Source organism: Sus scrofa, chromosome 9 (assembly GCF_054392235.1).
Source record: "Sus scrofa isolate SSC_HxYL_T2T_F1_AM1 chromosome 9, Sscrofa_HxYL_maternal_Yorkshire_Landrace_v2.0, whole genome shotgun sequence".
Classification (NCBI taxonomy): domain Eukaryota; kingdom Metazoa; phylum Chordata; class Mammalia; order Artiodactyla; family Suidae; genus Sus; species Sus scrofa.
This window is the reverse complement of record NC_139391.1, coordinates 35,218,448-35,235,131: the sequence shown is the minus strand read 5'-3', so window position 1 is coordinate 35,235,131 and position 16,684 is coordinate 35,218,448. Positions and strand designations below refer to the sequence as shown.

The window sequence follows — 16,684 nt, the reverse complement described above, 5'->3', positions numbered from 1 at the left end:
ATAAATAAGTAGCTACTTTAACCTTCACAACAGCCCTGCAACGTAATCACTATCAATATCCCCATCTTACAGATAATGAAACTAAAGAAAATAGAGCTTAAGTGATGTGCCCAAAGTCACACAGTTAGTAGGTGGTTGCACCGGCATTTGAATGCAGTCTGACTTGCTCTGCAATCTGAGATGTTAACCACTGTACTGCATTGCCTCCCCAAGGCAAGGAGAGAATGAAATTGTATGCGTTTTAAATTATAAGGGTTGGGATTTCCATTGTGGCTCAGTGGAAATAAATCTGACTGGCATTCATGAGGACACAGTTTCGGTCCCTTGCCTTATTTAGTGGTTGAGGATCCGGCATTTCTGTGAGCTGTGATATGGGTTGCAGACGTGGCTCAGGTCTGGTGTTGCTGTGGCTGTGGTGTAGGCCTGCAGCTACAGCTCCGATTCGACCCCTGGCCTGGGAACCTCCATATGCCTCGGGTGCAGCCCTAAAAAGACAATACAAATAAATAAATAATAAATAAATTATAAGGGTTAACTGAAGTTTGAATTGTAAGGGCTAACTAACACTACAAAGATCATGATGTTTACATTTCTGGACTTCCCTTGCCCATGTGGAAACGTGAGACATACCACAAAACCCCAAAATACATATAGACACCTCATTCTTGAACTACTGCATGATAATATCATAAATCCCATAATATAAAGACTATCACATATTTCCACGTAGTTGGAAATTAAGGCACGCACACAGGTAGTGTATACATATATAAACATAACTTATATACATACACACATATAAAAACAAGAAAGGAAAACCTATGAACTAAGCATTCAACTTGAGAAATCCAAAAGATAGTAAGCCACAGTAAAATAGAAGAAAGCAAATGATAAAGATTAAAAAGCAAAAATGAATGAGATGATAAAGAAACAAAAAATTTAGCAGATCACTCAAAACAAAACAACCTGAACTTTTGAAAAATGATTGGTCAAATAGCAGACACTCAGCAACACTGAGTTTGAAAAAATAGAATTAGCACAAAGATGATACTAGAGATAAAAGGGTAAAAGGGTACAATAAATATAAATGTAGGAAACATAAACATAAATATAGGAAAACTCTGAGAATAACATACATAACATAGTTGGAATTCTAAAAAAAGTAAATTAACAAAAAAATACATAAAAGAAATAAAAATCCAAATAGATCAAGAAACATTAACTTTTCTGTCATATATACTATCTAAAATGAACAGACTCAGATAATTGTAAAAAAAGTCTTGCAAAACTTTAATGAAATTAATGAGCTCAATTTTACATATTATTTCCAAATAACAAGCAAAGTAAATTCCTTAAATTCTTTTCTAGGGCTAGTACAAAACTGATACAAAACTAGAGAAGTAGAGGCAAAGTTAGGAAAAAAAAGTCTGATTTCTCAGGAACATTGCGGTAACATTCTAAATAATGTATTAGCAAAATAATTCTCACCATATATGAAACATTACTAATATTTTTTAACCAGCTAGTATATACTCTGGGAATGCAGTTATAGTTTAAGAATAAAAATTTATGATAGCATTCCTCAAAATCAGAATTTAAAGAGAAAATTGTGATTTTTTTTTTTGTTTATTTTTTATTTTTGGGATGGGGTTTGGCTGGTGAAAATAAAAATACTGGAGACCTAAGAAACAAAACCATCACTATTCCTAGAAAATGTGATTTTATTCATTGAAAATTTCTTATAATTAATAATATAGCCCCCACATTTGCAAGAATTCAGATCAATATACACATTTCATAACTTCTTTTTTTTTTTTTTTTTTTTTTTTTTTGTCTTTTTGCTATTTCTTGGGCCGCTCCCGCAGCATATGGAGTTTCCCAGGCTAGGGGTCTAACCAGAGCTGTAGCTGCCAGCCTACGCCAGAGCCACAGCAATGCGGGATCCGAGCCGTGTCTGCAACCTACACCACAGCTCACGGCAACGCCGGATCGTTAACCCACTGAGCAAGGGCAGGGATCGAACCCGCAACCTCATGGTTCCTAGTCGGATTCGTTAACCACTGCGCCACGACGGGAACTCCCACATTTCATAACTTCTTATATTCAAAAGACAATCAATTAGGAAATTTTGGGGTTTTTTTTTTTGCTTTTTTAATGCTTCTCTTTGCAAAAGCAACAAATATAAGATACTTAAAGAAAATTCTCAACAAATAGTTGCAAAGTATATGTGGAAAAATACTTTTTAAAATACTGAGTGATATAAAAGTAGATTAAAATAGAATAAGGGATATACCAACTACCATCACTGATAAGACAAATAAATGAAAAGATTTCAATTTTCCACACAAATTAGTATATAAACCCAACAGAATCATAAAGAAAACCTCACAGGATATATTCTTGAACTTCACAATTTGTTTTTCCTGTTTGTTTGGAAAGTAAGCTAGTAAGAATAACTTAGAATAGAAGTGAGGGTTATGAACAAACTTCATGTTTGAAGGCAAGGCCAACAGACTGGATAAAGTTTTGAGAGACAAAAGAATTAAATGTTCTCCTCTGAAAAACAGCAAGAATGAAGTTGGCTTGAATAACTGGAAGAATACAACTGAACACACTTTCAGAGGTGGTAGATGGGAGATGGGGGTTGATATGTTAAGACTGAGGTATACACTAGGCATTCAAATAGATCCGAACTGTATGCATATGGTATTCAGGAAACAGGCATAGATGTTAAAGTTTTGAGTTGCTTTCCTATATATACTGTTGAAAACCAAGATACTGGATCAGGCTGCTAAGTACGTGAAAAAAAATAAAGCAGAGAAGAAAGATGTGAATTAACTGGCAAGAGTTACTGGAAGAAGCAGCCCGTAAAGTAACAAGAGAACCAAGGTAGGGTTGTAATTTGGAAGGCAAATGAAGGATTTCAGGAAGATCTTCAAATATCACTATGAAATGTTTCTATTGGACAAAATTACTGAGGATGAAACATTTAATTTGACAATGTAGAAGTCGCTGGTTACATTGATTAGAGTTGTTTTCGTGGAGGGGTAGGGACTAAAGAGTGACAAGCTGGTTTAAGATAAAGAAAAGAACACTTGGAGACAGTGAGAATAGACAGCGCTTTTGAGAAGTAGGGAAGTGGGATCAAGAGAAGTTTTCTTTTAAATATGGGTATTATAATATGTTTTTATAGTTGCAGTAATGATATGGTTAAGTGGGAAAATTAATGATGTAAGAGAGCAATAGGACTACTGTTAAACAATGTCCTTGAGTAGGTGAGAGTGAATGAATAGAATGAAAATGTGATGGCTTAGCATTAGATAGAATTATAAGAGTGAAGGCCAAGTACATGAGACCAGGTAAGTGTGAGTTAGTAGACCTTGAGACTAGAAATATTCATCGAGATAAAATTATATGGGAGTTTGGGCCAAAAGAAAAGGAAATACAGTCCCAACACATCACTTTGACAGGTAGATTGCATAAGTACATAGCCAAAAATAATATGTTTTTCAATGGTTCCTTAACATTTAGTTATTATATGGACAAAGCACAGAAGACTTGGTTTTGGATATGTCACTGAATGAAACAATAATTTGAGGATGTAAAATAAAAATATAGATTAAAATGATGGTATAATTGGAGGTGAGAAAAGATGAGGGACATTGTATAAAGGCAAATATCATTAACTCACGTAATAGAATTAAACTACTGAGCAACACTGGTGGAAGAAGAAAGGGGGGTTAAATATTTTGTTTGATATTTTAAAATAATCAAAAAAGAATTAAAAATTGTGATATCAAATATTACATAGCATAGGCTATAAATGAGGCAATGTAAACGAAACTGTATCTCATTTTTTTATATGAAGTAATCAATGGCACTGTTTGTATTTGATATTTAGGAAAATAGAGGGATAAAACTAAACATTGTTATTGAGAATTCCGAAGACTATCGCCAGAAAATAAAAACAAATAATTTAGGAAAGTGATTTGTATGATAGGGGATTGAAAATGAGAAGCAATGTACTGGAGAATATGGTTATTATACACTTTTCTAAACTACTGGATCGGTTGCCTTATGTACGCATTAATTTGACAAAACATTTTAAAATTATAAGCTATCAACACTTTAATACTATATAGACATCAAAAACTGAGGTAGTTCTTAATGTATTGACTTTTATAAATGCTTGTCATATATTGTCAAATTTTCAAAAAGCAAATTATTGATAATATGGGAAAAAACTTATAGGTGAATATGTGTTTGTCAGTTATCTATTGCTGAGCAACAAAATATCCCAAAACTCAGTGGCTTAAAACAATAAGCATTTACTATTGCTCACAAGTCAACCAGTTAACTGGGTGGTTCTTGTCTCTGGAGTTATTGTTCTATCTGAGATCATCTGCATGTAGGTTAAAAATCTCTGCTGACATTGTTATGTATTTGGAAAGCACTGAGCTTTGTAAAGCTTTAAGCTGGTCTAGCATGACCTTGGCGGAGACAACTGGGCTTTCCTCCACCTAATGTCTCTTATTCTCTAGCAATCTAGCCCAGGTTTATTCACATGGAGGTTCAGATGTCCGAGAGAGACATGCACAATGCTTCCGAAGACTTTGGCTCAGAACTGCCAGATATCTCTCTATTGTGCCCTGTTGCCCAAACCAAGTTACAAGGCCAGTCTGTAATCAGAGCAAAGGGCATGGATACAAGGAAGCAAATGATTGTAGCCATTGAGAAAATCAATGTTGCATTATGTGTTTTTAAAAGTATAAAAAAATAGGAGTTCCTGTCGTGGCTCAGTGGAAATGAATCTGACTAGTATCCTTGAGGACGCAGGTTCCATGCCTGGCCTCGCTCATTGGGTTAAGGATCTGGCGTTGCCATGAGCTGTGCTATAGGTCACAGGCGTGGCTCAGATCTGGCATTGCTGTTGCTGTGTTGTAGGCCATGGGCTACAGCTCTGATTTGACCCCTAGCCTGGGAACCTAAAAGTATTAATAAATAAATAAATAAAAGTATAGGAAAAAATTCACAAAATTCACAAAAATGCAAGCTAAATATATAATTGTGTTTCCATTGTAGTGTGAATGTTTTTTCATTTTAATAGCAAACATCTATTATTTTAAGAAATGTAATAATGTGCTGAATAGGGGTGAGTTACAAAGATTAGAGGAAGAAGCAAACCTCATTGTAAATAGGACTAAAGACCTGATTGATGATCTCGCTGAGAAAACACAAATGGCAACCGAAATTTTTATGCACCATCTTTTCAACCCTGAGAAACAACTGAGCTTAGGTGAGTATCTCAGAAAAAAGACTAGTAACTTATTGTTTTTAATTAAAAAATGTCTACGCTTCATAGAGTAGTCCCATAACAAACATTTCCTTGTCAGAGCAAGGGAGAAAATTTGAAATGTATAGGTCCTATAAATTTAATTCTGCTGAAAATTTTTTTCATATTATTTCAGAATCTCATCCTGAAAATGAGAATGATGAACCTGAGGGCACTGAGTCATCTTCTTCTTTGACAGGTAATTGCCTCCAGATCTCACATCACAAGTGAAAACCCTTAGACCTCTAGTGTTGTCCAAAGGTATTCCTGGAGTTCCCGTCATGGCACAGTTGAAACAAATCCAACTAGGAACCATGAGGTTGTGGGTTCAATCCCTGGTCTCGCTCAGTGGGTTAAAGATCCGGCGTTGCCATGAGCTGTGGTGTAGGTTGCAGATGCGGCTCAGATCCCATGTTGCTGTGGCTCTGGAGTAGGCCAGCCGCAACAACTCCAATTCCACCCCTAGCCTGGGAACCTCCATATGCCATGGGTATGGTCCTAAAAAAGCAAAAAAAAAAAGATATTCCCATAGGAGTTCCCGCTGTGGCTCAGTGGTTAATGAACCTGACTAGTACCCATGAGGATGTGGGTTCAATCCCTGGCATCACTCAGTGGGTTAAGGATCCGGCATTGTCGTGAGCTGTGGTGTAGGTGGCAGACATGGCTCAGATCCCATGTTGTTGTGGCTGTGGTGTAGGCGGGTAGCTATAGCTCCCATTGGACCCTTAGCCTGGGAACCTCCATATGCCGGGGGCACAGCCCTAAAAAGAAAAAAAAAAAATGATGGGACTAGAAGAAGCCACCTGATGAGAGATGTTGACAGCGAATAACAGCAGCTCTAACATAGAACAATCCCACTCTTGGAGGTTTTGTAGAAGTGGAAAATCTGGCAATGAAGACAGATTCAGAATGAATGGCTGGAAAATATAGAACCGCAGAAGACTTAGCATTTTTCAAGAAAGAAGGTATGTTCAACCATGTTAAATGCTAAGAAAGCAACATATAGTCAGTGGTAACCTTGATAATAAGTGTTTCGTTTAAGTGGTGAGGATAATAGCCATTTTTTACTATAAGAAAAAAGTGTTGGAAAAAATGAAAATAGTAAAAATAGACAATGCCTTTAAGGACTTGCGCTGAGAAGTGGAATAGAGAAATGATACAATAGCTGGAGGGGAAACTGGGTCAAGGGAAGGTGTGTTTGAAAGATAAAATGATATTAGGTCACACTAATATGCCAGTGGGGATAACACAGTAGGTAAAGAGGAACAGATTGATATTGTAGAAGATAGGACTGGATAAATGCCGGAGTAAAGTTCCTGTGTGTGAGAGGGAATGGGACTCAGAGCATAAGTAGCAGTATCACCCTTAGTCAGAGGAAGAACATGTCTCTTTTCTTTCTTTCTTTTTTTTCCTCTTTAAGGCCACACCCGCTGGATGTGGAGGTTCCCAGGCTAGGGCTCCAAATGCCACAGCCACAGCTATGTGGGATCCGAGCCGTGTCTGTGACCTACACCACAGCTCACGGCAACGCTGGATTCTTAACCCACTAAGCAAGGCCACGGATGGACCCACATCCTCATGGATACCATTTGGGTTCATTAACCACTGAGCCATGACTGGAACTCCGTGTCTTTCTTTTTGGTAGGAAGGAAAGAACAGTTGGTGGGTAGAGATGTAGGTAGTTTGATGAATTTGTTGATTAAAAAGATGAGACCATTCTTGTGCAAAAAATATTAGGAAGAAGAAATTTGTTGCCTAAGGGAAAAAAATGAAGACCCAGGTGATGTTTGGTAGCTGTTTTAAGTATGTGAAGATAACTATTCGTGAACAAGTTTAAATTTTTCTTCTGTGCCAGATATCATTCTAAATACTGGGAATACAGAGATTAAAGACATCTTTCCTGTCTTAATTATGCTTACTGCGTGGTAAACCCAATTAAGATAAAACAATAATTGTCTATATATATATTTATTTTTATAAAATGGAAATGTAAGGAAAGATATATTGAAGTCATGGGAGAATTCACAGACTCTTATTAGATATTTTTCTAATTATATATTTTATTAGATATTTATTAGTTATTTTCTAATTAAAAATTTATTAGATATTTATTAAATATTTTCTAATTAGATATTTTTCTCTGTGGTCCTGGTGTGGAAAATATTGGAAGGTTCACACTTTATGATATTCAGAACTATTTAAAAAGGCCTTGGCCTTACAATGTTGTAAGTTCCCTGTCAGTAGACATATTTTAGAGGGTGGTAGTAGCAAAGTAAGGATATTGTAAGCAGAGTTCAAATATTTAAATAATGACTTACTAGGCTAGATGACCATTAGATTTTCTTCCCAATCATAGGTACCACGTTTATGTGAGTCTAGCGTATTAGGTCTATTAGAGGAATCAATGTTGTGACCATTAACAAAACCAGAAATTTATGGTGGGGTCATTAAGAAACAGAAAGCAAAAGGGGGAGCACCCAAGATTTGTGTTTTAGTCATTTTAAATATGAAATGATTTTCTTATTATATTAAGCTTTGTGGTGGGATGGCAGTAAGCATTTCTGAAAAATGAGAGCCCAGCCAAAAGATCTCCATGATTTAATGACAGTGGATGTTTCCCTTTAATGAGCTTTTTTTCTTTTTTTTTTTTTTTTCCCTCTCCGATTCTCAGGAAACTCAGGATTCCCAACGTAGGAAGTTAAAACTTTGTCCTGGTGATCATTTCCATAAACTGAAGACAAAGACAGACGAGGTGATATTCTTTAGGAGATTTCCTACTCAAACAAGACACTGAGGACTCATTCAACTTTAGTTCTTGTTACAACTGCCCTAAGATCAGACCAGAGGCATAAGAGGTTATTTAGTCCTGTTATCAATTAAGTGGTCTTTACATGCATTTTCCTGTCTCTTTCATACCATTCTGAAACACTTTCTGAACTCCTATCCAACATACAACTAAGCCAAGTTTCTAGGGTGTATACTAAGACCACGTACATGTTCTCAGTCTGACATATTGTCTCTTTCCCACGAGGACATATTTCTCTTCCCAAGCTCTCCAGCTATTCACGGTATAATTAATTGTAAGGACTTGTTTTGTGTGGACTTTAGGGGTAAAATTAGGAGGCCTGGAGCAACTCATTATGTACCTGTTATCTGCAGATACATCCTGTGAAGGAGAAGGAGGGCCGGACACGCCTGCCCTCATCATCTGCAGCAAAGAATTTGACTATCTTTCTAATCAGTATGGTTCTGAAGTTGACCTTTTGGGGATGCAAGATCTGCTTGAAAACCGTGGATACTCTGTGGTTGTGAAAGAGGATCTCACAGCTCTGGTAATGGACTGGGAGAGTGCGACAAGCTTCCTTTTCTCCTAAACAGTTTTGAACCTCTCCCTTAACATCTGTAAGAATAAAACGCATATTATAGGAATTATATTTGCTCTAGAATAGGATTCCCCTGAGTTTTGGGCTCCTCCAGTGCAGTCTCATAGCAGAGATTTAGAGTAGTTCTGTGTAGCAGTATTTTACTAAAATTGTTGGATCTTTTTAAAGTTCTCAATCTGGGAAGCATCTATTACTTGATAGTCTGGGTGAGACATAGCTCTGGCCCTGAAATTTCCTGATATTTACAGAATAAACTCATGAGACTTTTATAATTTCAATGTTATGTGTAAATGTAAACCCAGGTGTACAGTAAAAATACATTTTACACACACGCATGGACACATATACATATAAATAAAAAAGTTGTGATTCTTAGGGTTTTCCTGTGGCACAGTGGGTTAAGGATCCAGCTGTATCACTGGAGCCTCTCATGTCACTGCTATGACACATGTTTGATCCCTGGCCTGGGAACTTCCACATGCTGTGGGTGTGGCCAAAAAAAAAGTTATGATTCTGTCTTTCCAATAATATTCCATATGGCTTTAGACAAACTGTTTTAAATCTAACTTTCTGATGTTTCATGATAAAGGAATTTGCTGTGTTTCTAATTTTTGGCAGTAGAAAATTCTCTGCCTCTGTCTCTATCTCTCTCTTTTTTAATGAAAACTTATAAGAACTCCATCACGTAAAATACATGAAAGCAACACTTTCATATTGGAGACTTATCATCTCACTTGCCCCTCATTATACTCCTTCTTCCAGAGTCTTCCTAAGTCTGAGGTTCTACTGAAAACATTTGGGCTAGATGCTATGTAAAATTCCTACTAATTTTAATTTTTTACACATCTAATTTTCTGGTTCTATGTCAGTATAATTTCTCTTACAATTTCATCTAGTCCAAGTCACCTGATTCTTTAGTGTCTGCCACTTTTTGTGAACTCTTTCTAGTATTTGAGAACAAACTATATATGGAGATTTCCTCAACAGTAAGTAGTACTGGTGCCTCTTTCAGGAAATGGAAACAGCACTAAGGCAATTTGCCGCCCGCCAAGACCACCAATCCTCCGATAGCACATTCTTGGTGTTTATGTCACATGGGATCCTGGATGGTATCTGTGGGACGAAACATAGAGAACAACAGCCATATATTCTTCACGATGATACTATCTTCCAAATTTTCAACAACCATAACTGCCAAAGTCTAAAGGACAAACCCAAGGTCATCCTCATGCAGGCCTGCCGAGGCAGTAAGTCTGAGTTCGGGAAACACAGGGAGTGGCTGCGCAATTTATCCCATTAATCTGGAGTCTAGCTTTCATTTTCCCAGGGATGGGGAGAGAAGCAAATTTCAGGGTAACTCTTAGGTCCAGTCCAGAAGAAACTGTATTAAGTCTGTACCTTCCTTTTTTTTTTTTTTTTTTTTTAAGAAATGGTAAGTAGCCTCACATAATGAGGAAGATCCTAATCATTTGGGAGTAAGTTGTCAACATGATCATTATAAACTTAAATGGGCTCTGTGTGGTTCCCTGTCAGTGAGGCAGTTTTTCCAGTGGTGAGATACTTGCATTTTTAATAAATGCCATATTGAAATATACTGAACTAAAGATATAATGGTAAAAGGGTATGTATGTGTGTGTGTGTGTGTGTGTGTGTGTGTGTGTGTGAATATAACATCTTTCACAAAATGTGGATGTCTCTCTCAGAAGGTTCCGGGATTGTTTGGGTCACTGACATGGGAGAAGACTCTGCTTATAGATATGGCCAGTCCTTGCAGTGTTCCATCTGGAATGATGCCATTACAAAGACCCATGTAGAGAAGGACTTCATTGCTTTTAAATCTTCTACTCCATGTAAGTGATTTCAGAGACAACAATTTCTAAATCTCCCAGTAGTTTCTTTTTCTTTCTTTCTTTCTTTCTTTCTTTCTTTTTTTTTTTTTTCTTTTTGCCTTTTCTAGAGCCACTCCCACGGCATACGGAGGTTGTTCCCAGTCTAGGGGTCTAATCGGAGCTGTAGCCGCCTGCCTACACCAGAGCCACAGCAATGCCAGATCTGAGCTGAGTCTGCAACCTACACCACAGCTCACGGCAACACCAGATCCTTAACCCACTAGGCAAGGCCAAGGATTGAACCTGCAACCTCATGATTCCTAGTCGGAATCATTAACCACTGAGCTATGACAGGAAATCCCAAAATCTCCCAGTAGTTTCTGGTTCACAAGCTTGCTTATGATCATATCTTATCAATAATATAAGAATGTTTTCTCTAAAATCAATGAGATCTTGTAGGTGGAAAAGAGATTTAAATTATTGAAATTTTCGTAATTAGAAACCTGTAACTGGAGGAAATTTTCTAAATAAACAGGACTGCACTGAGGACCCAGATTTAAAATAGCCTAACTATACAAAAATCAAGAGGGATATTTTTAGCCATAACAATGACACAGAAATGTACCATCTCATAATTTGGCCCACCTGATCATCTACTAACAACTAAATGAGCCAGCCAGTAAAACTGCAATACCTCTGGGCCTGTTATTTGAATCTAATCTTAGATTATAGTTCGCATTCAAATGCCTGACTTCATGAGAGTGCAGCCAGTAACTGAAAATCCTTCTTTGACAGGAAAGTCATAGCAGCAGGTATAAATAAAAGATATTCTTGATTGTTCATGATCAGACCTATAGAAAATCTATTTAACATTCATGATATTGCTTTATCAATAATTTTTATAACAAGCGTGATTAAAAAAAATCTAGTTTTCACAAGTCATAGTTCTAAATGCCTTAGTATAGTAATTTCAGGCTTTAAGATGCATAAGAATCACTGGGAATTTTGTTAAAATGTAGATTTCTGATTCACTATGTCTGGGTTAGGGCCTAAGGTTTTCATTTTTAAAAAGCTCCAGCACTGTTGATTCATGGCCACATGTGACTAGGAAGGGATTAGGGGAATGAGTCTGCCTGAGGAAATAGGGAAAAGGCCATGTAGGAAGCATGCACTCTACAACTAGAATAGTTCTGCTTCTCTTTGTTTTATATACTGAAGTTTTAATAAGATTTTTTTTGAAAGAAGGGCTCTGTGCTTTTAGCTATGAAAGGAAGTTTAAAAATTATCTACAGTATGACATATACGCTAAGAAACTGCTTAATGTAATTGAGGAAATAAAGTCTAATGTCTGAAATTCTTGCATTAGTATTTTTATATATGCAATTTTGTGCTGCTACTGTACTAGGTAGAGGGCATGTGATGCACAACTAAAGCAGGCATGATTATTGAATATTAGAGAGTATGTGGTCAGGCCAGGGAGACAGAAATTAACTGGGGGACAGTATATGCACAACATAACAAATAAACAATTGTCAACTGTGATAAGTACTTTAAAGAAAAAAAAATATGTGCTCACATTTGAAAGATGGAGTCAACCATATCAAGGGTATGAAAGATGCAATGAAACAGATTCACTTATGTCAAGGGGTGTTAAAATGGAGCCAGGAGGCCATGAAGGAAGTGAGCCTTATGCATATCCCAAAGTGAGCCTTATGCACCAGCTGAAACATGAATTTTGGAGCTGGGCCAAACAGCAAATATTCCAAATATCCCATGAGCTCTTGAGAATACCTGCAACTTGTTCTAGTAATGAACTTTTGCTGAGTGATAGCCTTGGCAACCAGTCGTGTTCTGTCAAGACTAGCTTTCTGCCAACACCAATGAAAATTAAGTGTAAGGGAATTATGCAGATGGACCTTTTAGTTTTTTAAAACCTCTGATTTTTCTCCTTAGGGACTGTTTAGATTGCTCCCCAAATCTGTGTGTTCTGATTTGTAGTTCTTTGATCCCAAATACATGCTTTTGTTTGAATATTGCCTCAGCATTTTTAGGTTGACAGGGATAAAAGCAGAACATTCTAGATAGTGAAAAAACAGTGTACAAGGAGGACCTGAGAAAGAAACGGGCTTGGAAAAGAGAGCCAGTGTGGCTAAAGCACAGGGCCAGACGAGAGTTTGGAGAACCATGCAGTCACCATGTAATTTGAAGCCTCATATGTTAGGGAAGGATTTGGTATTTTATACTAATCTGTTTTATTACTAATATTACTTTGTACTATTAGAAATATGAACTTTGGTGAATTTTAGCAATGAAATAATAGGATTTTCATTTTTAAAAGAGCACTCTGGGGATTCCGTGAACAATGATTTACAGTATAGCAAGAGATTAAAATGCTATTCCGGTATTATAAGCCATAGGTGATAATGATAGTCTTGGGATGAGGTAAGTTGTTGAATCCAGGAAATAATTACTGTATGAAATTAACATGGCCTATTTGTTTAGTGGGTATGTCTGGTGAACATGAAGAGATAATTGAGGTAACTCAAGTTTGCAAGTGGACAACTGTGTTTCATTCATTAAAATGGGAATCCTGCAAGGAAGTTTGAGATGCTTTTGGCATGTTTCAAGATGAACTGAAAAGTAGAGAATTATGCAGCTGGACATTTACAGAAGAGAGAACTCTATTATAATTTGGGGAGATACTTGCCTATGAATGGCATTAAATATTCTAAAACTAGATGAAGACAGTCAAAAAATAAATAAAATAAAAATGGATGTAATTATCTAACAACAGTAAATAGAGTGAAAGTAGGTCCTAAACCATGGTTTGAAAAACTCTAGAGTTCAAGATCAGAGACAGAAGTATAAGCAAGTTATACTCAGAAAGTAAGATCAGAGAATAAGAAAGAAAACTAAGAGAATGTGTTGTTGGAGTTATGAAGAAAAAAAATCTGTTGGAGTTTTCAATAGTTTGTGATGCGAATGGGAGACCAAGTAAAGATGAGACCTGATAAATGTATTGGAGGTCACGGATGACCTTGGGGAAATTCATTTGGTAAAGTTAGTGTGGGAGGGAGAAGCTAGAAAAGAGTGAACAGGCTAGGAGGAAATGAAGATGTTTAGTAGAGATAAATTGAAGAAATTTAATTGTAAAAAGGAAGGAAGACTAGGAAGATAGCTGTAGTGATGAGAATTTTAGCTTTTTTATGATAGGAGAAATTTGATTATATTATAATGGTAAAGAGAGGTAGTAGTAATTCAAAAGATGTTCATTCAGTAAAACAGTTAAGTATAAAAATTAGTAGTAGAAAGACAGTGTGGGTGAAGAGGAGGCCCAGAGTCAGGGACTGTCAAGATCTGGATTCTTTTCTTCTGTAATGCAGTTTGTGCTCAAAGAACTTATGCTCTTTCCCATTACCTGCAATCCTAGAGGCTACAATGTTGGCCCTGCCTACTAAGAAAGTTAAGGGGATTTATAACTGAGGATCTATGATGGTTTTCTCTGGGCCTGTTATGGAAGTATCTCAACATTATCTGGATTTGACCTACCTCCCCAGCTCCTACAAAGCACCAAACTTAAACTTTGTTCAAAAGCTATGTTTCTGAGTCATATACATTTATACAATGGCTGAATCCTCCATTATTTTAAAACTTTTTATTTGCAGATAATGTTTCGTAGAGAATTAAATCAAATGGCTCTCTCTTCATTTCAAAACATATCTACTACCTCAAAGAATATTCTTTGTGTCATCATTTGGAGGAAATTTTTCGAAAGTTAGGGATCTTCTTGTCTTTTCAATTGTAGGCCCCATAAAACTGTAGAACTGTTTGCAAACCTTTTCTGTGAATCCTGAAGCTCTTGTGCATCTTGATGCTCCTTCCTCTATTCCAAGTAGTTTTTCTGATTCTGATGGCTTTGCTCATTCAGGTAGTGCTTTTGAGGGCACTGTTTCATTTATATATGTATTCTATCCAAGGAAAAGCTAATTTTTTTTTTTTTTTTTTAGTTTATACTACCTAGCCACAGCCTTAATACACACTATATACTATATACTCAGTCCTAAGAGAAAAACCCAGATTTCCCTTTTAGACATTTTCTAAAAGCTTTCCTTGCTATTTTAGGTTCAACATTCGTTTGAGACCCCAGATGTACTGACTCAGATGCCCACGATTGAAAGAGTATCCATGACACGATATTTCTACCTCTTCCCTGGGAATTAAAACCCATATAAAACACCTCAGGTAAATTTAACCAAGAAGTGGACTGCTCAGAGTCTATACAAAAAGTATGGATAGAATGGAAAACGGTGACAAAATGCTGCTGCCCTGTCATCACTGAGGCTCATCTTATCAGCCTTTTTCTGAATGGCCCCTAGTGAAACTGTAGTTTTTGTTTGACTTTGGCCATAATATAATGATTTCACATAAAATGATAAGTCTAATGATAGTCCACTAGAAAGTCTTTCAGTCCTCATTTCTCTCAAGGATCTACTCAGTGAGTAGAAAATACTTTGTTCTGATGCATGTACAAAACAAAATAATTGGCCATGCTGTGCAGAGCAGGTGTCTGGCTTCTTCCCCAAGATGTCTGTTTTGCTGAGTCACATCCTTTTTCTCTTTCTGATGAGGGCTGCCTGTACCACAGTATCAACTGACTATGCTGAGGCAAAGAGGCCCGAGTATAGAGCTTCTCATATAAGGATGACAGGTCCATAGCCCTTTTGTGATGATATATCTCACAGTAGAGATGAGTTCTATTTATGTCTTATGTCCAGTAGACCAATAGTTCATGTTTTCTTCATTTTTTCCAAGAAAAGAGATGCATTATGGTTTCTATGGATCTACTATTTTAAAAGGTCAAGTTTTGATCAAGAGTATTTTTATACAAACCTTTCAACTGGCCACCCTCTACAAATACAAAGCTAAAATCACTCTTATAATGTGCCGAATTACTGCTTAATAAATTCTTTGAAAATTATGCCTGTTTTCTCATGTTATCCTAAAGATGTCCTGCTCATTACAAAATAAATTCTAAATATAGAAAAACAAAATATTTAATGAAGAAATAATGTTTGTTACCCTTTTTGATATTTCTAGATGCATGTCTAAATACTTTTACATTTTTTTATTGTCAAGATTTTATACCAGATTTCATGCACACAAGAAATTTAAGCTAATGACAGGCAGAGAAATGAAGGCAAATGTCTCTTAATATTGTTACTAACTTATTAGATAAAAACAGTCAATTTCATTGAATGTTATTATCATTGGAATTTTTAGCATTTTTATTAGCTAGGTTTTAATGGGAGTTATTAATAAGTAATCATGCTGTTTTTCTACTTTGTTTCAAGTTTCGTGTATTTTTCTTATCAACTTATGTAAATTCCTTCTGTAAAATAACATATTAACAAGCATTTCTAGTTGTTTGATACTAATTTTTGCCTATGATATGTGACATGTAGAACAGTGAATTTTAAGAATGAAGTCTATATTTTCCTGTGCTTTACTTCTATTTTTTAAACTTAAATATTGTACTACTTCATCTATAATTTTTATAATTGCTTTTAAGGTTTTTTCTCCTTCTCTAGATTATATACATGTTATTTGCTGTGAATTGTGGGATGCTATTGCTAAGGGTATTATTGATTTTTTTTCAACAAGTTACAAAATGTAAAAGATGCTAGTTGAATCATTCTTCTTTTCTTACTAATTACCTTTAATATCAAGTTTTGAATGTGCTCTGGGCTATTTGTTTTTGGATAATATATAATAAAATTACTAGATTTTAATGTTTACTTTAGGGAATCTTTGAACGCAAGGGATTGGAATTCACTCAAACTAAATTCAAGTAATTAAAAGAAAAGAAGTAAAGGTCTTGGTGTAAGCATACAACAGGCAATCTGATATTCTTACAGGTAGAAAACAAAAAATAGCCACGTCTTTGGAAATCTGGTCTAGAAAATAGAAAGTCAGGAAATCATTCTCTCTGATTAGCACCTTCAATGTAGAATGGGTCATTCTTTTTTTTTTTTTTTTTTTTCTTTTTAGGTCCACACCCATGTCATATGGAAGTTCCCAAGCTAGGAATCTAATCAGAACTGCAGCTGCTAGCCTATGCCACAGCCACAGCAGTGCCGGAT

The 16,684-nt window shown here is 36.1% G+C and overlaps 1 protein-coding gene and 1 long non-coding RNA gene across 2 annotated transcripts; both read left to right on the top strand.

The window, feature by feature from the left end:
- The first annotated feature begins 2,766 nt into the window (after positions 1-2,766).
- Positions 2,767-6,268, top strand: LOC146399836 (uncharacterized). Its single transcript, XR_014815168.1, has 3 exons — positions 2,767-2,889; positions 5,469-5,531; positions 6,199-6,268. It is a non-coding gene; the product is annotated as an uncharacterized LOC146399836 (long non-coding RNA).
- Positions 6,269-6,285: 17 nt separating this feature from the next.
- Positions 6,286-16,333, top strand: LOC106504870 (caspase-12-like; the record flags this gene model as incomplete). Its single annotated transcript, XM_084975931.1, is given in 7 exon segments — positions 6,286-6,297; positions 8,004-8,084; positions 8,492-8,525; positions 8,528-8,664; positions 9,728-9,962; positions 10,419-10,565; positions 14,667-16,333. Coding segments are annotated over 7 exon segments (663 nt in total), but the record flags the coding sequence as incomplete, so codon positions are not given.
- Between the last annotated feature and the right edge of the window lie 351 nt (positions 16,334-16,684).